This window comes from Peromyscus maniculatus, chromosome 13 (assembly GCF_049852395.1).
Source record: "Peromyscus maniculatus bairdii isolate BWxNUB_F1_BW_parent chromosome 13, HU_Pman_BW_mat_3.1, whole genome shotgun sequence".
Classification (NCBI taxonomy): Eukaryota; Metazoa; Chordata; class Mammalia; order Rodentia; family Cricetidae; genus Peromyscus; species Peromyscus maniculatus.
This window is the reverse complement of record NC_134864.1, coordinates 39463190-39484169: the sequence shown is the minus strand read 5'-3', so window position 1 is coordinate 39484169 and position 20980 is coordinate 39463190. Positions and strand designations below refer to the sequence as shown.

The following is a 20980-nucleotide window of genomic DNA, read 5'->3' as shown; positions in this document are numbered from 1 at the left end:
CGGGCCCACCCTCAGCCATGTAAGGCTAAAAGGTCAAGAGTGGCAAACAGCGGGAAGTAGCAGCCAAGGCAGGAAGAGGACTCAAGCACTCACAAAGGGGACAAGAAACCGTGCAAGGAGACTTTTATTTCGAAAGGATTTTGCAATGAGCACAATGAAAATAGGCTCCAAGTATCTGTCTATTCTTCTCCCTCATCCTCATCCTCATAGGAGTCGATGCCTACTTCCTCATAATCCTTTTCCAGGGCAGCCATATCCTCTCGAGCCTCAGAGAACTCACCCTCCTCCATGCCCTCACCCACATACCAGTGTACAAAAGCCCTCTTGGCATACATCAAGTCAAACTTGTGGTCCAGGCGGGCCCAGGCCTCAGCAATGGCGGTAGTGTTGCTCAGCATGCACACTGCACGCTGCACCTTGGCCAGGTCCCCCCCAGGCACCACGGTGGGTGGCTGGTAGTTGATACCAACCTTGAAGCCCGTGGGGCACCAGTCCACAAACTGGATGCTGCGCTTGGTCTTGATGGCAGCGATGGCAGCGTTGACATCTTTGGGCACCACGTCTCCACGGTACAGCAGGCAGCAGGCCATGTACTTGCCATGCCGAGGGTCACACTTCACCATCTGGTTGGCAGGCTCAAAGCAGGCATTGGTGATCTCTGCCACTGACAGCTGCTCGTGGTAGGCCTTCTCTGCAGAGATGACTGGGGCATAGGTGGCCAGGGGGAAGTGGATGCGAGGGTAGGGCACCAGGTTGGTCTGGAACTCCGTCAGGTCCACATTGAGGGCCCCATCAAAGCGCAAGGAAGCTGTGATGGAGGAGACGATCTGGCTGATGAGGCGGTTGAGGTTGGTATAGGTTGGACGCTCGATGTCGAGGTTTCTACGACAGATGTCATAGATGGCCTCGTTGTCTACCATGAAGGCACAGTCTGAGTGCTCCAGGGTGGTATGGGTGGTCAGGATGGAGTTATAGGGCTCCACCACAGCTGTGGAGACTTGTGGAGCCGGGTAAATGGAGAACTCCAGCTTGGACTTCTTGCCATAGTCAACAGAAAGTCGCTCCATGAGCAGGGAAGTGAAGCCAGAGCCGGTGCCCCCTCCAAAACTGTGGAATACTAGGAAGCCCTGGAGTCCCGTGCACTGATCAGACTGAAAGGCAAGGAAGAAAGAGCAATATAGGTAGGGAGACGCCCAAGGAATTTTCTTCTAGTTTTTCGAGACCTAAAGTATCTCAGAAGTTAGGGCAAAGACTGAATGTCCCCCTAAACAGCACCAAATTCTAAAACACAGCCAGAGGTGATCCTGGAAATGGATCTGAAAACTTCCTGCACATGGAGTCCAAAGCTCCCTCCCTGCCAAGCTATACTCTCACCAGTTTGCGGATCCGGTCCAGCACTGGGTCGATGATCTCTTTCCCAATAGTATAATGGCCACGAGCATAGTTGTTGGCCGCATCTTCTTTCCCAGTGATTAGCTGCTCTGGGTGGAAGAGCTGGCGGTATGGGCCATTTCGGATCTCATCTGAAAGACCATACATCACATTGCTGAGACAAAAACCACAAGGCTATGCTCAGCAGAGACCCTCCTCCCCACCCTCAGAGTGGCAGCTAAAGCCAGATACATAGAACTAGCTTATCCTGCCAGCCCGGGGCCAGCATCCATCTTCATCATCAAATAAAGTCAAGGGGCTTCAAGATCACAAAAACCCAGTCGAGACACTCTCGACCCTCAAGAGTGCACCCCCATCCCCTCCCCTCCCCACCCCACCACCACCACCACCACCACCACCATCACCCCTCCCCACTCACCAATTACGGTAGGTTCCAGATCCACAAAGACAGCCCGAGGCACGTGTTTCCCAGCTCCAGTTTCGCAGAAGAAGGTGGTGAAGGAGTCATCTCCTCCACCAATGGTCTTATCACTAGGCATCTGCCCATCAGGCTGAATCCCATGTTCCAAACAGTAGAGCTCCCAGCAGGCATTGCCCATCTGGACACCCGCCTGCCCCACATGAACTGAAATGCATTCACGCTGAGGGATACAGAGAAGGTCACAGCATGAGTGCCACATCCACAACTCCCCACCTCATGACGGTCTCTCCTGGCCTGGCACCTATTAGCTAAGGTCACTCAGTTGGTAAAAGTACAGTAAGGTTGGAGCTGACAGAGGTCAGAAGCAGCTGGGAGCCTCTCCAGTCTCAACACAGGGCTCCCCAGACTGGAGGCATCCATCCAGTAGGGCAGACCGACCCCTTAGCCTAGTTCTCAGTAGAGAATTTATCAAGTGAGAGCTGTATAATCCTGTTACATCCACAGGACACAGAGAGGACAGAGGGCACGCACACATGACAGGCAGAGCTGCGGCAACTATAACAGGGTGTGTGTGAGAGAGAGAGACAGACAGAGAGAGACAGAGAGAGACAGAGAGACAGAGACAGACAGACAGAGACAGAGAGACAGACAGACAGAGACAGAGAGACAGAGACAGAGAGACAGACAGAGACAGACAGACAGAGACAGACAGAGACAGAGACAGAGAGACAGACACACAGAGAGACAGACACACAGAGAGACAGAGAAGAGAGACAGAGACAGAGAAGACAGAGACAGACAGAGAAGACAGAGACAGAGACAGAGAAGACAGAGACAGAGAAGACAGAGACAGAGACAGAGACGACAGAGAAGACAGAGACAGAGACGACAGAGACAGAGACAGAGACGACAGAGACAGAGACGACAGAGACACAGAGACAGAGACGACAGAGACACAGAGACAGACAGAGAGAGACACAGAGACAGAGAGAGACAGAGAGAGAGACAGAGAGAGAGAGACAGAGAGAGAGAGACAGAGAGAGACAGAGAGAGAGAGACAGAGAGAGAGACAGACACAGGCTTTCCAGCTGCTTCCAATCCATGCAGCTTCTAAAATATGTTTTTACAGTTTATAGCCAGCACCCTACTTGTTTAATCTTTGCATTGAAGATGAACTAAAATTTCTCACAACCTTCTCCCCTTCTTTCCTGTGGGCAAAGAGGTGTCTCAACCTTCCATCTGGTATCCACTGACCCATTCTGGCCATCAGGATGCGGTAACCCCCACCACCTTTAAATCCCATCTGGCCTTGGGGAATCAATCCCATCTGCCTCCTTCCTCTCCCCACCTCCACCCCCACACTCTGCATGGCTTCACCACCTCCATCCTCCGCCTCAGCCTGCACCGAAATAGCAGCAATAATGCGGGTAAGCGCTGACGGCAGGTGCAGGCAATACAGGTATGCTGGCGGCGCACTGGCGCCCCGAGGCTCCCTCCGGCCAGGCAGTCCAAAATTTAACCCCCCGCAGCACCCTTCCCACAACCAAATGGCCAGGGGGTGGGGGTGTATGCAATTTCTAAGTACCCAGAAAAGGAAGCGGAACCTGCTAGGGGGCCCTTGAGGAAACCCGCCTTGCCTCTCGCACCAGGCAAGGGGAGAGCCATCTGTACCTGGGCCCTACGTCTAGCTCTCCTACTGGAGTCTTTCCAGTTACTTCCCAGCCGAAAGCCCGGATTGGGTTTCTGCCCCCGCTCCGGGGCTATAAATACAACCCCCTACGTGCACCTCTTCCCCCTCCCCCCCCCCCGCCGCCAACCTGGCCTCGGCCGGGGCTGTCGATCAGCGCCAGCTGTCTCTGCCCGTCCTCCAAGCACCCAAGCTCCCGTAGGAGGGGCCCGCTGGCCTCCCGAGGCCAAACCCCATTCCCGCCACCCCTCCTGGCTCAGAAGGGGGTGCTGAGTCACGTATGGGGGTGTAAGTGGGAAGGAGGCACACAGAGGAAGTCGGGGTGCGGTACTAAGTAACCCCTTCTACCAACCGGCGCCAAGCACGTGTTCGGTCAGTTCCAGGGACTCAGGGGATAGATAGATGGGTGGCGGGGGCAGCCAAGCAGGTCTTCCGCCGCCCGAGGGGAGGACTGGGTGCAGGACCGCGTGACTCCCCTTAGGAGGGTTGGGGCACAAGACGCTTGGTATACGGCAGGAGGGCACCACAGTAGGGCCCCTCTCTGCCAGTGAAGAAGCATCCTCCCCCGGTCCCCAGACTCTGAAGGTGGACAACACACTAGGCCAAAGTCACCAGGAGGGGTGGGGGGAAGTGCAAAACTCTTGCATCTCCCGGAGACTCGGAGTGCTAAGTGAAGGGTCCCCGGCATCTCTAGAGGAAGTTTCCCAAAGGAGCGGGGCATTTACAGGACCAGACAGATCCTGGTGGGGCCTCACTCACCATGATGAATCTGGGCTGTGCGTCTCACGTAGAGTCAGGGTCACGGGTCTCGGTGAGATCTGCGGAGCTGCAGTGCCGCACCACTCTTATAGGCAGGAGGCGGGACCCGCGCGCTCAGCCCGCCCACCACGGGGCGGGGCGGTCTAAAGACCACACCCCGTCAGGGTAGGTGGCCCCCAGGAATGAAGCCAAGTCTGATCTGATCCCTCCCTCTGCCGCGCCGGATTCCCTCACCTGTCGGGTTTGGGTTAGGAGCAGCGGCCCATTTTCGTTTCTAGTTTTGAGCGGACGCCACGGATTCCGAAGATCCGAAGCAGGGACGCAGGGTGCGGTGGCAGGGCGTGTCTTGACTGCACCTGCGTCATGTGGACGCCCATGGTGCAGGTGTTCCGACTGAGGGGGAATGAGGTTCAAGCAATCCTTCAGAAGCGGCTGTCCCTGGCCTTCTCCGCTGTCCTCCAAGCGTCGCCACCCCGGAGCCTCGGGAGGGCTGGGTTGTTGGGGCTGGTCGCCCGAGACCCCCTTACTGCAGACCGCCGCCTGCTGGTCCCCGGCCGAGATGGCAGGCTTTCGCCCACACCTGTGGGAGGCCGAGGACCGAGAACTACAGAGCCTGAGCCCCAGGGTGCCGATCCTGTAGACTGTCCGGCAGCGCCAAGCCGCGCAGCCGATCTGTGAGAGCCGACGCGAGAATCTGCCACCTCTCACCGGCCACCCGCCGGTCAGCGGCTCCGTCATTAGCGCCGTCACTATTAGTGAGCTCTCGCCGCGACCGCCTGCCCGCTGCTGCGGAGCACAAAACCCAGAGCCCCCGGGATAGCATCCGGGCGCCCCTATGCAACTTGGGGCAAGTGACTTGGCTCCACCGAGTTCTTGGCGTTAACAGCTGAAGAGATTCCTCCTTTTTACGTTTCATTTCCGTTTTGTTTTGACAGGCCTTTCTAAAACTTCTTTCTGCTTTCTCAGACTTACATTACTCTCGCAGAGAAAATCCATCAAACAGCCCAGGTGCTGGTTGTCATGACCTTAAGAAACCTGATCCGCAGGTTAGCCACTTGGAAAAGATTCACCGGCCTTTCTTCCCATCCTCGTCTTAGGGACAGGGCTGTTTGACAACATAACACAATACCATAAAATATACAGTGATGGCAACTTTCCATCAACAAAGCAGCTAGTGGCATTTGACTTAGAGAAGATAGAAAAGAATACAATAAATTTGACAAACTCTCTTCCCAGTCCTTGCCATCTGGTTAGAATTAAGGTTCATCAGGAGAGCCTGAAGGTGTATTCATTTGGTAGCATGCTTGTCCATCATTGTGAAGTCCTGTGTTCAATGCCTAGCATGGAGGGGTGGTGGTGGCGCTCATTCATAAAATGAAAATGAGCAAGGGCATTTAGGGCATTAGGCTGCTTCCAAACATGAGTCATGCTCTGGTCAGAGGAAAGAGCCTTGATGATCGAAGGCCGCAGTGACCACGTCGCAGCCTTCTCTTGTTTCCTTGCGTACCCACCCATCAGAAGGGATATAAAAGATCTGAGGTATCAGGCAAAACTCTAAACTTGTTTGACCTTCAGATGTAGCTCTTCATTTGTAAAAACTGAGGTAACCATTTCAGTTGTGGGCGCCAGACAAGTGCAGAGCAATGGATAAGGAACCACCTGGATTCTCATAGCTTCCATTCACACTTGTCTTAGTATCTGTACTGCGTACCACTCTAGTTGGTTGTGAACCTGTCTTATATCCCTGAAGGCAAGGGCTATGTTGCATCATTCTGTTTGTTTGTTCGTGGTTGTTTTTTTTTTTTTTTAAATCCCTGATTCTTAGCATGCTACTTAGAACATTTGCTAAGAATGCATTCATTCAATAATCTGTTATTCTTCAGAGATGGGGCTGCATCTGAACAGCTGAGAGGCCAAAGTCCCTCTCAGAAATGTTGCCTTCTGCTGGGGGTATAGCCTGGAGGTAGAGTGCTTGCTTTGCATGTGCAAGGCCCTAGGTTCAGTCCCCAGTACTGCAAAAGCAAACAAACAAACAAAAGAAGAAAGGTTTTATTTGGACTGCATGGTGTTAGCATATGAAAAGACCAAGGAGTTTTGGGTTGTGGTATCCTGCAAGCCCCCACCCCCATGTTAGAAGAGTCCCTAGGACTCACAGATTTTTCACATAATGTGCTCATGGCTTAGGTTGACAGCAATTATGTGGTAACGATGGGCTACTGGGTCAGAAGGGGAAAGACACAGGGGACTGGGGGAAGTCTATGCTTTTTATCTCCCATCAGGGTTCACGCAAAGCATGCTCTTCTTTCAACATAGAAAACCAGTAACATTTCCCTGCAATATTTCTGTGTGAGGAGCCAATGAAGGCCTGAGTGAACTCATGAAGAGTGAATGACAACCTGGGTGCATGTGTATTTTTTTATTTTTTATAATATATTTGTATTTTATGTACGTTGGTGTTTTGCCCACAGGTATGCCTGTGTGAGGGTGTTGGATCCCCTGGAACAGGAGTTACAGACAGTTGTGAGCTGCTACGTGGGTGCTGGGAATTGAACCCTGGTCCTCTGGAAGAGCAGCCACTGCTCTTAACCAACTTGCCATCTCTCTAGCCCATGCATGTGCATTTGTGACATGGGCACAGCTATGTAAAGAACCAACACCCTAGACCCATGGGAAAGCACCAAAGTATTCTTCAGTTATGCTCAGAATGGCAAAGCCTTCCTCTGATCCAAGCATGAATGTTTATGAATCATTGGTCAGTATATGCAAAAACTAGCAACTACAGCTTCCCTGGATGTTTCTAACCTGAGAGTGCTTCCTTACAGAGACTTAATTCCTCTCCCATGCTATACATAATAAATGTGTTAAGGTTCTAGTTGTTTCAATAATTAGTAGGTCTCCATCAGAGTGCTCACAGTCCACCCGACCCTAGCTTTTCTGTTTCTATGTCTGTCTGTCTTCATTCACTTGACTCACTCTGTAGCCCAGGCTGGCCTCGAACTCACAGAGATCCACCTGGCTCTGGCTCCCTAGTGCTGAGATTAAAGGCGTTTGTGTGCCACCACTGCCTGACTGTCAGCCAGGTTTCTATACCCAAGCCTCAAGGGATACAGTGCCCATGTAAACCCACTGGAGATTCAGTAGCTGAGATTTTCCCAAAGGCTTGCCCCATAAGCACCTCTGCCTAGCACTTACCAAAATGTTAGAATCATAATGGAAAGTGGGTATTTGGCACAAACCATATTGTTTACACAGTCTACAGTGATCGATCCATATCTACCCACTGTTGGCTGTGAACGCTGAGAACCAGAGTCCCAGGTGCTAGATGAGGGTCATCCTTCCAAGCAGACCTGTCTCCTTTGCTAACTCCTTTCTGCATTCATATGACATCCCAGGTGTCAAATCTACCTTAGTACTGGCAGTTCTTTCCAGACCTGTGTTCACATTTAACTACTGAGGTAGGCAGAATAATGCCCCCTCCCATATCCTGGAGCCTGTGACTATGATACTTCATGGCCTACTTACATTATTATTATTATTATTATTATTATTATTGACAGGATCTCCTTATGTAGTCCAGACTGACCTTGAACTCATGATCTTCTGGCTTCAGACTCCTGAGTGCTAGGATTCCATGTGTGCACCTACACAACCAGTAGGATTTTCAATATATTATTTCTACTTTGGGATTGTTGAATGCTCGTTGTATAAGTATTGTAATATTTGTAGGGGTTTACAGAAAGAATAGAATTACATTGCATGTTCACACAATGGTGAAGGAAAAAAAAACCTCATGACTCCTCCCCCTCCATCTCCTTCTCTCTCTCTCTCTCTCTCTCTCTCTCTCTCTCTCTCTCTCTCCAAGATTACAGGTGTATGCCTGTCCTTCCTTCCTGCTCTTTCATTAGAATATTTTTCTTGAGCTGCAAATAATAGAATGCATGTCTACTCATGGATTAAACAATGCAGATATTCATTACCCTGTTAGAAGTCAGAGTAGGGCGGACCCAGGGTTCATTCCATGGTATCACCCATAACTCCAGTATTTCCAGCTTTCTCCTCCGGCGTCCTCAGTAGGCTGATGACATCTTCCCTCTTGATCACAAAATGGCTGCTGCAGATCAAAATGTCATGGCCTGATAGGACACTGTCTTAAGGCAGGGAAGGAGAAAGGTTTCTTATATCTCTTTTCATCTAAGAGAAAAACCTTTCCTTAAGGCCAACCCCCTGCAAGAAAAATAGAAAGGGAAGGGATGAGGAAGGACACATTAGCAGACATCCTTGTCTCACTAGCCCATTCCACAACCAACTTCTGGGGGGCGGAGGGGAGATCTAGAGTGAGGTAGAGTCACCCCTTGGTCTGAGCAATTGGAGAGGTGGGTACTTAAAGAAAATCTGGCTGAGGAGTCGGGACAGGGCAGGCGAGGCTGTTTTGGGGGGCTGCTGTACCCAGCCTTAGCAGGTAGCTGTTCTCACTGCCCTCCTGCTGCATCTTTAGGCCAAGCCATGCTCCCCTCTTGCTGCGTGCCTGAAGCCACCTCCCAGCCAGTGTGGTGGTCTACTTTGAGACCCTACAGCACGCTCCCCACACTTGCGATCTCTCCAAAACACAAACCCCTGCAGAATAAGAAGGAAAGAAAAGATATACAGAAATAGAGGTAAAAGGTAAAAGCCCAGAGGCAAAAAAATAGATGGGATGATTTAAGAAAAGCTGGCTAGAAACAGGCCAAGCTAAGGCCAGGCATTCATATGAAAGAATAAGCCTCCATGTGCGATTTATTTGGGAGCTGGATGATGGGCCCCCCAAAAAGCAAAAGAATAAAACAAAACAAAACAAAAACAAACAAACAAACAACTGCAGCACACATCTGTAATCCCAGCACTGGGGAGGCTGAGGTAGGAGAGGGAATTTGAGGCCAGCTTTGGTTATGTAGCGAGTTCCAGGACAGCCTTGGGTGACAGAACAAAACAAAAAGGAAAGAAAAGAAACCCCCGTCTCAGCACAAAACAAAGCCCAATCCCCTCAGCATCTTCAAACTGTTTTGCGTGACATCTTTCTGACATTTGGATAGCAGAGTTGGTGATGGCCGGGCCAATTCTGAGACATCTAGGTCCAAAGTCTGGAAGATGTTTAAAGGCTATACAAGTGAGTTTGGGGCCTAAAGGGACCTCTTGTCCCATGCCGATCCATCTGGTTAATAATTCCTAAAGTCTCTGGTTTATTTGTGGCCCAGTTCATCATGAGGTTTCCCTCACCAACCCTGGGTATTTTCATAACCCAGGACTCCTCTCTTTGCCAATTAGACCAGAAAAAAAGAGAAAATTCTGGCTTTGGAGATTTGGGTCCACACCCACAATGGGAGGTAGCCATCTGGAGATTCTGGGCTGTTCCTTACCTGGGTTGTAAGAGGGTCTCTGAAAAGGCCTCTGTCTCAGAACAAGTTTTCTAGCATTGGCCACAGTAGCTAGAATTTCACATTAGCCACTGCTTCCTGGACAGGATTGCAAAGGGACATACTTTTTGTAACACCCTATTCCTGGCTGTGGTTCTAACTGGAGGAGGAACTGAAGAAATGCACTGTGATGTCCACACGACGCTGGGTTTCTGTACAGCCACTGTTCAGGTGGTGAAGAAGTGGATTTAACAGAGGTTCTTGTCTGTCATATGAGAACGCTGAAGCTAATGTGGGGCCAAGAGAGTAGAGGGATTGCACCAAGTGATTTGGGCTGGCTACGGGCTCAAGACGGAGGAGGAAGGAGATGAGGACATGGGGGCTGTTTTTAAGAAGGCATGTCACCACACATACATAATTTGAAGTAAACACAGGAAGGGTTATGGGGCTATGAATACTGCCATGTGCAAGAAGAAGCTGAGCCCGGGTCTCAGAAGAATCTTAATTCCACCACTAATGAACCCCCATGTGACCTTGGGCGGGACACCAGAGACTTCATTTTCTTTTTCTTCATCCTGGGAGAGGGAGGACCATCTTGTCTCCTTCGCAAAGCTTCGGAGGGAATCAAAACAGACAGGAGGAGAGCTTCATTACAAATTATAAAGCAAAAGCCAAGTCCGGTGGTCATGCCTACAGTCCCAGCACCCGGGAGGCAGAGGCAGGAGGCTCAGCCAGGGCTACATAATGAGACCCCCTATTTCAAAGACAAAACAGAACCAATCAATCAATCAATCAAACTCAGCATCTTGCTTTGCCAGTGGAGAACAGCGGCACATCTGGGCCAAGCATTTATGAAAGTTTCTCCCCTTTGAGAAACTCTTATTACTCCTTCTCCCCATTGGACAGATGAGTAACCAGAGCAAAAGAAGCTATCTGCTTGTAGATCTTAGACACGGGTTTCATTAGAGTCTGGTTCTCTGTATTTCATGGCATTCTGAGTTCCTACTGAGAATGCCCTAGGTTTTATCTCTTGCTTGAGGCCTCATTATTTCTGGAGTGCTGCAGACATCATCCTAGTCCCGCCCACATTCCACTTCCTGGGCTTGCCAACCGCAGAAGGAGGTGTTGTTCTGGGGGTTTCTTTTCAAAATCCTCTGCCAGCTGTGAGGGTTATCCAGAAAATGGGATTATGTGACTGTCAACAGACCTGGATACCTGCATGCCCCTCCTCTGCCCACCCCACTCAGCTCCCCTGTTTGGACCCAGACTGGACTCTTGAATGCATGCTTGCTGTTCCTGTAACAGTCAATAGGTCAGCTCTCTCCTGGGACGCAGTGTTTCTTGGGTTTTGGTGTTTCACTTATTTATTTACAGCATTCCACAATGAGAGCCATCAGAAAGGATGGATCAGGGCCGCCGCAGTGGCGCACGCCTTTAATCCCAGTACTCCGGAGGCAGAGTCAGGTAGATCTCTGTGAGTTCGAGGCCAGCCTGGTCTACAGAGTGAGATCCAGGACATGTACCAAAACTACACAGAGAAACCTTGTCTTGAAAACCACCACACACACACACACACACACACACACACACACACACACACACACACCAAAAAAAAGATCAGGAGCAGGTTTCTCATAGATTCATCTTTCTGCCAAGTGGCAGACACACAGGCATCAGACTCCAACCATTCCTGGCCAGGAAGCATGAAAAGCAGGGATGAGGGGCCCAGTAGGTCCAGAAGACTGGGGTAAAGGAAACTTGGGAGTCCAGATGTTCATGGGGCTACAGCATGTAGTGAAGTAATGTTAGGTTCAAGAGAGACTTCCATAGGTATTTGCTGGTACAGGGAAGCGTGTACGGGGAATGGACAAGAGGCTGGGACAGCCTAGGCTCAGGAGCAGAGCTGGTCAAGGGCTCTGAATTCAAGGGTGATCAGTGGCAGGGAGGTCACCAGAATTTAAGCAGAAAGTGCAGATGTTTTCCATTCTGGCTGAATGTTCAAACCCTGCACCCACTTACGGATGCAGACTTCTGGGGCTCTGGTTCCCTTCTTTCAGCTGTCGAGGGACAGCTTTGGAGACATATCCGTCTATAAGCTGTCGCTCCCTGGCTCATGTGTCACACCTTTGTGTAACCTCTCATTGCGGCTACATATTAGCAGGAGAGAGAATGTGAAAGGAATGTTCCATGCATCTATAGCTGTTGGTCTGGGTTGTACACCGGCCAGGCACGGTTGACATCTTCAGCTGTCTTCCTACCAGGCAAGATAGAAAAGCCTAACCTTTCCCAGGCTCAGTTTCCTTCACAGTAAAGTGTGGGTCAGGGGTCGGGGCAGGGGTGGGGGCAGCCATCTGAGGGATTGCTGTGAAGATGTGCTATGCGTGAGAAGCCTGTAAGGCACTGCGAGGCATCTAATTCGTGCTTATTAAATGGAAACCAAACAACACAACAAAGCCTTCTGGGTAGGAGATGATACCATGTTTACCGAAATAGGAGCCCGGGAAGCTGAGGCGAAGAAACGGCCTCTCCAGAGGCAAGTTCTTTGTTCCAAACCTGCTGCCTCACAGCATGGAGCTTTGTTCCCTGAGAAGCCAGACACCCTGTGTAGACTGGGGCCAGGACTGTGTCTGATTTCATGGATGGAGACTGGGTAGGCTCAGGAATACTTCAGGTGCTGGCTTTGCCGGGCCCTGGGTGAGGCAAATCGGGCTCCCTTCCTCCCACACCTGGGGAGTTCTTGCATGTCTAAATCTCTCACAGATTAACTCATTATCTTCTTTTATCATAACTCTGGGGGCCGAGAAACTGGTAGGGAGCTCCAACAGGTATTAAGCACCCGAGTGTGTATGTAAGGCAGCTTTAAGCATTTATTTATTTATTTATTTTTTTCCGAGACAGGGTTTCTCTGTATAGTTTTGGTGCCTGTCCTGGATCTCACTCTGTAGACCAGGCTGGCCTTGAACTCACAGAGATCTGCCTGCCTCTGCCTCCCCGAGTGCTGGGATTAAAGGCAGCATGGCTTAAGTATTCTTTCATTCATGTCTCCTAGTCGTTCATCCCAGGAAAGGACTCTTATTATCACCCACATTTAATAAGGAGGACATCAATAAAAAGGTTAAGATTCTTATACAAGAGGAATAGACATTCTTGATCTCAGATGCAGATCACTTCTGGATAAATTCCATTCACCCAAAAATCATAAATCAAGGTCTGTAGGAAATATTTTAAAAGCCAATGGTGTGTTAGGTTTATGAATAAAACATCCTCATTAAATGTTACAAAATATTAGTCAAGCGTGGTGGCATGGGCCTGTGACTCCAGCTATTTGAGGGGCTGAGGCAGGAAGCTCGGGAGTTGGAGACAAGCTTGGGCAACTTAGTGTGACCTTGTCTCAAAAACAGTGTTTTTTTTTTAAGGTGTGAGGATGAAGCTATAGTGGTGGAGGACTTGTTAGCCTGGATGAGGCTCTAAGTTCCACAACAACGGTGAAGAAAACAGGGAATAAAGCCACGAGACACAGTAATGCAAGAAAAGTACAAGGAGCACTGTACTGAGCACTGGCCGCCGCGTCTCCAGCTGGACCCACTTCCTTCTGTCAGAGAGAACTCTATCCCAAATTTGGTGGGAGCATCTTCCCTAACTGTCGTTATTCCTGTGTTGTTTTCTCTTGCTTTCCTCACTGGGGCTCCCCATTTCTTTCTGAACATAGATGGGTTGCTATCACACTCTGCCAGACCCATCGGGTCTCCTCACGTCCCTCACTGGGGTGCTTAGTCACCGAGGGAGGCACTGGAATCTTAGATCTACCCACATCTGTTTCCCCCAGAGTTCTGGCACTGCCCCAGCAGCCGGTGCCTGCCGGTCCTCGACGCTCCCAGCAATGCTTAGACACAGGAGGTGGGAAAGGAATGCCACGTCCAGGACCCTTGACATTCAACTAGAGAACCACAGAAGGAGAAGGAGCCGGAACTTGTGGCCAGGCAAGGCATAGGTTTCTCCAAAGCTGTCCTCTGCCTGTTCAGTGTGAGTGCATCTCTGTCCACTTGGGGCAGTCAGTGTGTAGAAGGCCAGTGCCCTCCTGGGAACTCTACTGCCTGGAACATGGGACCCACTCAGTCAGGCAGATGCCCAGTGACAAAACCACCAATGGAGGAGATGATGCCACCTTTTTAGTGGGAGAGAGGCTGGAAAACATGTCCCCCCCCCCCATGCAGTGTTTGTGGGCCTGGAGACCACTGTGGTTGGTGAGTGGTGATCAGTCCCTGTCACAGTCTTGTCCCCAAGCATACAGTAGATCTACTGCATTGCTGATGAGCTTCGGAGTTAATCATCCCAGCCTTCCAGGTTCTGCAAATAGTTTCAACTCCAAATCTAGAGATCATGGTTATACAACGCCTGAGTCCCAAGGTCACATCACATCCCTTTTCATACCAGTATAAAGTGGTTCTCAACCTTTCTAATGCTGTGACTCTTTAATACAGATCCTTACCACCAACGATAAAATTATTTTATTGATACTTCATAATTGTAATTTTGCAACTCTTATGAACTGTAATGTAAACATCTGATATGCAGGATCTCTGATATGTGACTCCCAAAAGGGGTTGTGACCCACAGGTTGAGAACTGCTGGTATAAAGCATGCCCAAGCAAGATTATAGCAATATTTTAGATGCAGCTCATCAAATATTACTACTTCATGACCAAAAACAACTTGGGGAGGGAAGAATTTATTTCATTTTACATTCCCAGGTGTCACAATGCATCATTGACAGAAGTCAGTGCAGGAACCTTGGAGCAGAAACCACGGAGGATGCTGCTCTCTGGCTCATGCTCAGCTAACTTATTTTGTACAGCCCAGATCTACCTGCCTAGGGATGGTACCACCCACAGGGTACTTCTGCATCAATCATGAGTCATGACAGTCTCTCGAAGATGTGGCCACAGGCCGATATGATCTGGGAAATTCCTCAACTGAAGTTCCCTCTTCCCAGGTGTCCTAGTTCAGAGTTTCTGTTGCTGAGATGAAACACCATGACCAAAAAGCAAGCTGAGGAGGAAAAGGTTTATATACTTCCACATCGTAGGAAGCCAAGACCGGAACTCAAACAGGAACCTGGAGGCAGGAGCTGGTGCAGAGGCCATGGAGGAGTGCTGCTTACTGGCTTGCTCCTCATGGCTTGCTCAGCCTGCTTTCTTGTAGAACCCAGGACCCTATCCACAATGGGCTGGACCCTCATACACTAATCACTAATTAAGAAGATGCCCTACAGGCTTGCCTACAGCCTGATCTTATGGAGACTTTTTCCCTGTTGAGGCACTCTCCTCTCTGTCAACTAGCTTATGTCGAGTTGACAAAGGACTGGCCAGCACACCAGGTGACTCTGGGTTGTGCAAAGTTGGCAATGAAAACCAACCAGCACACAGGACAAGCTCCAGCCGTGCATAAGCATCCCCAGGATACCTTATCTTGTTTAAACCTAAAATGGGTGTAGTCATCATGCCTACTGCAAGCCCCATGGGGATAAGACCTGTTCACCACTCTATGATTGGCACCCCAGATGTTGCCTGCCATATTAGTCTGTATTTGGTCGAAGGGGGTGTTCCTTGAGTGTCTATTTTATAGATGTGGAGACTAGGCTTCAAGAAGCTATGTGTCTTACCCAAGGTTACCTCGCTAGTAAATAGAGGGATTAGGATTCAAAACCCAGACAAGCCTGAACAGAAGCTGCTGCTCTGGCTCCCTTTGCTCAGATCACCACCCCTCTTGTCCGTGGTGGTGCCAGACACCACCTCTTCTGGCCTGTCAGCTGCCCAGTGCCTAGACAAGTGAGTGACTCAGGCACCTTGAGGGCAGGGAGGCGGGGGGGATGCTCGACAACTCCTCTGCCCTGACTCTGGGATAGAGGGCGTCGTGGCACCAGATGAAGCAGGGCCTGAACCAGGACAGAGGCTTCTTTGGGGACACTCTTCGGGCTGTCACTGTCCTTCGGAAGAGTCTCATAGTACCTCATGGAGGTGTGGTGAGGGCCCAGGAGAGGCCAAACGGGGAGGACAAGGAGGAAAGAGCCATCTGCTGGACTGGCTGGGTGCCCAGACAGATAGATAGGCACGGTGTTCCTTTCTGCTTGGTGTACTGGCCAGCCCACCCTGGTTGTCTACGTGGCTATCTCCTTCCAGTTATACCTCCTAGCTAGTGCACACATCTCCATGCCCCCATTGGCATGCACTGACAGGTCTGGGTGGGATGGGGTGTGGGTATGGGAAGGAAGCAACCCAGCTCCCTTGGGGTAGCTATGAGCACCACCCAGCCTGGCTCCTGGGGACTCCCTCAAATTCAAGGAAATGCTTTCATCCTTAGGGCTTCTAAAGCCAGGGTACAATTACCTGTTGCAGGTAGACCCATGAGGCAGGTTCCCAGCCTCCGACCTCATCTCTGCTGTGTCAGGGATATGTCTGTCGCCAAAGCTGCATTTCTGGTCATCTCCTTCTGAAACGCCACCCCTGTCTGCTTTGCTTGGTGTTACTGTTGCCATGCCTCCAGCTTAGGTCACAGTCATCTAGAACCTGGGAGCTTCCCCTTCCCTGGATTTCCCTGGGTCCTATCTTCTATCTGTCCCCATGACTCATTTGGCCCAGGTCTGTGACTTTATGGTGATACGTGTGGCTTCTTACCATTGCCCTGATTCCCCAGCTAGTTTTAACTTCTTATGTGTGTCTAAATGTTTCTGTGCACAGGCTTCAGGATTCAGAAGGTACCAGCAACTTTTATGAGCTGCAATAATAAATCTCCTCTTGGCAGCTACTATATCTAACATTGTGTTTACCTTTTTTTTTCCCCCCTTCTGAGACAGGTTCTTGTTATGTAATCTATCTAATTAGGCCTTCAACTCATGATCCTCCAGCTTCCATTAGGTGCTGGGATTATAGGCATGTGCCACCACAGCTGAATTTTTGTTTGCTTTTTTTAAAGATTTATTTCTAAAAGCCTGCCATGGTAGCGCTTGCCTTTAACCCAGTACCTGGGAGGCCGAGGCAGATCTCTGAGTTTGAAGCCAGCCTGGTCTACAAAGCAAGTTCCAGGACAGCCAGGGCTACATAAAAAAAACCCTGGCTTGGAAAAAAAAAAAAAAAAGGAAGAAAAAGAAAAATGCATTAACCCTTGGACTTATTTGCATATATGTATAACCACAGTTTGTAGAATTGGCTTTGCTGCATCTAATGCTACACTTTTAATTTTGTTGTGTCCCATATCGCTGTCTTTAGGTAAATCCCACTGATCGGCTCTCCCACTACAAATGCCTGACGGTAGCTGTGCTTATGGCCTTGCCTTCAGTGTGTTAAGCTTTTTTGAATATTGTCAAATATTCAAACTTCAAATACTGTCAGAGAGCAAAGTGCTTTTTCCTGCAGCTTTTGTTTATAACTCTTCCTTGTAATGGGACCGAAGATCTTTTCATAAATTAGAAGCCAGCATTTCTTCCTCTGTGAGCTGTCTGTCTGTAACCTTTACCATTTTTTAAAAATTACATCGGGTTCTAGGCATGGTGGCTCACACCTGCAAACCCAAAATTTGGGAGATGGAGGCAAGAGGATCAGAGTTCAAGGCCTGCCTCAGTTACATAGGAAGTTTGAGGTCAGCCTCGGCTACAAGAGACCCTGCCTCAACATTTCCCGCCCCCCTTTACTGTTCTAGGGCTGGTGGGACCTGGGAGAATAGAGCCGATAAATGAGGTGGACTAAAATCTCGTGCAATAGCCAACTCTTTTTATTTATTTATTTATTTATTTATTTATTTATTTATTCATTTATTTATTTATTTTTCTATTATCAGCTTGATACAGTACAAATTCTTATCCTAATAATGAAATGTTTCACTGAGGTTCGCCCAGTAATTGAGTAAAACCAAAACTTATTATAAGCCACAGTCATCCTAGGATCCCCCTGCTATGTAGCCTCCCTGGTTCTGTGAGTTGCAGTCTGATTGTTTTTTATTTTATATCTAGAATCCACTTATGAGTGAGTACATACCATGTTTGTCCTTCTGGGTTTGGGTTACCTCACTCAGGATGATATTTTCTAGTTCCATCCATTTGCCTTCAAATTTCATGCTGTCATTGTTTTTCCCTGCTGAGTAGTACTCCATTGTGTAGATGTACCACATTTTCTTAATCCATTCTTCAGTTGACGGGCATCTAGGTTGTTTCCAGGTTCTGGAATAGCCAACTCTTTATTCAGAGCATCAGACGATTTATACTCTGAGGGTGAAGAGGCCACATGAGTAGAGTGGACAATCGCAAGGACAAGCCATTTGTGGCTGACAAGCCGAGCTCAGCGGGAAACCCATTTTTCCACAGAGGCAGATAAACAACTAACAATGGCCAGTTGTGATGAATTATCGGAAGCAAACCCACTCCTTTCCACGACACCTGGGAGGGGCTCGAAAGCACAGCCCTGAGAATAATTCTATAGTTTGAAGAAAGTAAGGTCACAAGACTCTTGGTGTGGTTTCTTGTTTTCTCACACGCACCCAGAAATCTCCTCACACAACTCCATTCTTGGACACTTTTGACAATTCCCCCACCCCAGAAAAAAAAAAAAGAATTATAAAAATGACAGAGTTCTAGAAGGGCAGGGCACTCACCTAGCAGGTGTGCTGTTACAGGTTGAATCCCCAGTAGTCAATTTTTAAAAACTATTTATTTGTATTTTACGTGCATTGGTGTTTTGCTGGCATGTATGTCTGTGTGCGGGTGTCAGGTCCCCTGGAATCGGAGTTACAGGCAGGTGTGAGCTGCCGAGTGGGTGCTGGGAGTTGAACCCCGGTCCTCTGGAAGAGCAGCCAGCGCTCTCCACCGCTGAGCCATCTCTCCAGTGTCCCCACTATTGAATTTTTAAAAAGAAATTCATCTTACAAATTCTTTGGCTTGCTTTGTGAACAAAGAAATAGTAAGCCTTTATCTGCTTCTGCTAGGCATGTTCCATAATTTTCCTTTGGTTTTTATTTATCTATATCTTGTCAAAAATCTAATCTCCTTGAGCACATGTTCTAAAAATAAACCTCTCTGTTTTCCTGTTTGTTACATAGCCCAGGCTGGCCTCTAATTTTCTTATCCTTCAGTCTCAGACTCTGGACTTCTACATACCCTTCTTGCATTCTCATTCTTTATTTTATTTTATTTTTTAATTTTTTTTAATTAATTATTATTTTTTTTTAAGACAGGAACTCACTCTGCAGTCCAGGCTGGTCTGCAACTCACTGCTTAGTCTAGGCGGGCCTTGATCTGAGGCAGTCCTCCCCCGCCCCTGCTCCCCAAGGGGCTGAGGCTGCAGGTGCAATCCTCCACACTCAGCTTCTCTAGTCCTTAACGCTGAAAACCATTTATTGTGTGCGTGTGTCTCTGTGTGGGGGCACACCTGAGCCACAGCACGCGAGTGGAGACCGGATGACAACCTGTGGAAACCGGTTCTCTCCTCCCCTGTGGGGCCGACGGACTGAATTTAGGTCATCGGGCTTAGTGGCAAGTACCTTTACCCCTGAGCCGTCTCCCTGGCCCTGGCTTTTCTATTCTTCATTGCCCATACCTGGGAGGGAGGTGCTAGACAACTGTCTGTTGAGACGACAGAAGAAGAAGAAGAAAAAAAAAACCTGGAAGATTTTGGAGTAGTGTACTTAGTCTTTCTTAAACCAAATATAAGCCCTTGACCACTGGGTCAGTTGGGGCCCCTGTAACAGACAGCAGAAGCTAAGTCAAGTAAATTAAACCAACAACAAAATAAAACAAATAAAAAAACACCCATTCTAAACCAACCATTTCCCTCTCCCGAATCACCCTCAAATTAGCAACATATGGAGTTCACATGGATTCAGTCAACGCAAGGGCTGGCAGCCAAACCTTAGCGAACAGAACTGCCTCACCAAAGGAGGCCTCGCAGCTTGGTCCCTCCCTTCCCTGCGGGGATCATCTGCCCTCAACATGGAGACTGCACTTCCTCCTCCAGGCGCAAGAGGCCGCTGCAGGCCCCATGGCAACCTGCACCACAGAAATAAATTCTTACCCACCTTCACCTTCTTCTCCCTGCCTTGCTCTAGATTTGAAGTCCCACTTTCTAGTGGCACCTCATTGGCAGAGCTCACGACTTGTGCCTGCACCCTCAGGTGTGTGAGAGCCTCAAGGTTCTGGGGTAGATGCCGCATCTCTTATTAGGGCTGAAACAATTGAAAACTCCCTAGATGCAGGTGGGAATTCTCCAAATGGGCAGGTAGTTCAGAAGGTGGGCAGGCCAGGCAGGAAAACCTTATGAACGATTGCGCCTTCTCTCAGGTCCTGCTCGCGCTGTGGCTTCGATGCGATGTCCCCAAGTCACCCATCCTGAAACACGGAGTTCATACAAGCCTGACTGCTTGGGTCAAGTGTGACACCAGAAACTAATATGCTAATAACACCTTCTATATGCTTCAGAAGAAGGCTTTCAAACAACTAGGTGCTACCTCTATTTAAGGAGGAAAACAGTTCTCAAGCCACACAGCAGCAACCGATTGCAAGGCCAGGTCTCCCTGCTCTCAGAGTCCCGAGTTTCCCAGTGGACTCTGCTGACAGGCTGCTGTCTTAGCAGGGACTGGGGTACATCCTGTGCCCCCCTTACCCCTCCCCCAGTGCTGTGAATTGAGGCTTAGTAAGGCCTGATGTTTGCTAAGTACTCTACCCCTGAGCGATGCCCAAAGCCCCACATTCTTGGTACATTCTGGTAGCATCCACTGCATAGAAGATTCTCCACTAATGGCCAGGAATCGGCCAGATGGAATAAAGCAAGAGCCAGTTCTGGAAGGTTCCCTCTTTCATGAGGTCTGAACCCAGGAATCATTTTCAGGTGAAATAGACCATCTATTCAGGATCAGCTGTGGAAGAGGAACCTTGAATCTAGTAATTTCCTTCTACCTCACCTCTGTGTGTTAAAACTGTTAGTAAGATACTTCCAAGTATTATTTAGCCATCCAACTGATATTTTTCAACTCGACTAAAGAGGCGGGGACGACGACAACGAGAAGGGCACAGTGCTTACTCTAGGGAATTTACATTCTAGTGGGGGAGGGGGGGAGGGACCATCAATTAAATGTTAATTTGAGGCCCCGAAAAGCGCGGAGAAGGAAATGCCACGAGACGCTATAAAAAGCAGGTCTGACCTACTCAGGAGAGCCAGGGCAGCCGCTTTTGAAGACGCAGGGCTGGAGCGAGGCTATGAAGAAGGGGAGGAGTTGGGCCTAGGGGAGACTCGGTGAGCCCTGGAGGTGATGGCCTGGGGTTGGGGAGGGAAGTACCCAGGGATCAAG

General features: G+C 49.3%; 1 protein-coding gene across 15 annotated transcripts; it reads right to left on the bottom strand.

The window, feature by feature from the left end:
* Positions 1–106: 106 nt before the first annotated feature.
* On the bottom strand, positions 107–16188 carry Tuba4a (tubulin alpha 4a). 15 transcript variants are annotated; one of them, XM_076550016.1, is made up of 8 exons: positions 16036–16153; positions 10183–10261; positions 8237–8483; positions 7843–7900; positions 4494–5364; positions 1811–2033; positions 1375–1523; positions 107–1151 (listed from the first exon to the last, which is right to left on the bottom strand). In XM_076550016.1, the coding sequence occupies exons 5-8, from the start codon at positions 4995–4997 to the stop codon at positions 180–182; spliced, it is 1848 nt and encodes a 615-aa protein (XP_076406131.1). In that variant the 5' UTR covers positions 4998–5364; positions 7843–7900; positions 8237–8483; positions 10183–10261; positions 16036–16153; the 3' UTR covers positions 107–179. The 15 variants fall into 15 exon arrangements, with proteins under 15 accessions (XP_076406131.1, XP_076406136.1, XP_076406139.1 ...); XM_076550021.1 differs by having other exon boundaries at positions 4494–6271; positions 8237–8403; XM_076550024.1 differs by having other exon boundaries at positions 8237–8403.
* Between the last annotated feature and the right edge of the window lie 4792 nt (positions 16189–20980).

Bases quoted from the DNA above. Each gene is read 5' to 3' on its own strand.
- Tuba4a (XM_076550020.1), bottom strand. From the start codon at position 4,997: ATGACGGAGCCGCTGACCGGCGGGTGGCCGGTGAGAGGTGGCAGATTC. The intron at 2,034-4,493 runs GTGAGGGAATCC...TGTATCCCTCAG, and splicing joins TCCTAACCCAAACCCGACAG to CGTGAATGCATTTCAGTTCA. The intron at 1,524-1,810 runs GTGAGTGGGGAG...ATGGTCTTTCAG, and splicing joins TCTGGAACCTACCGTAATTG to ATGAGATCCGAAATGGCCCA.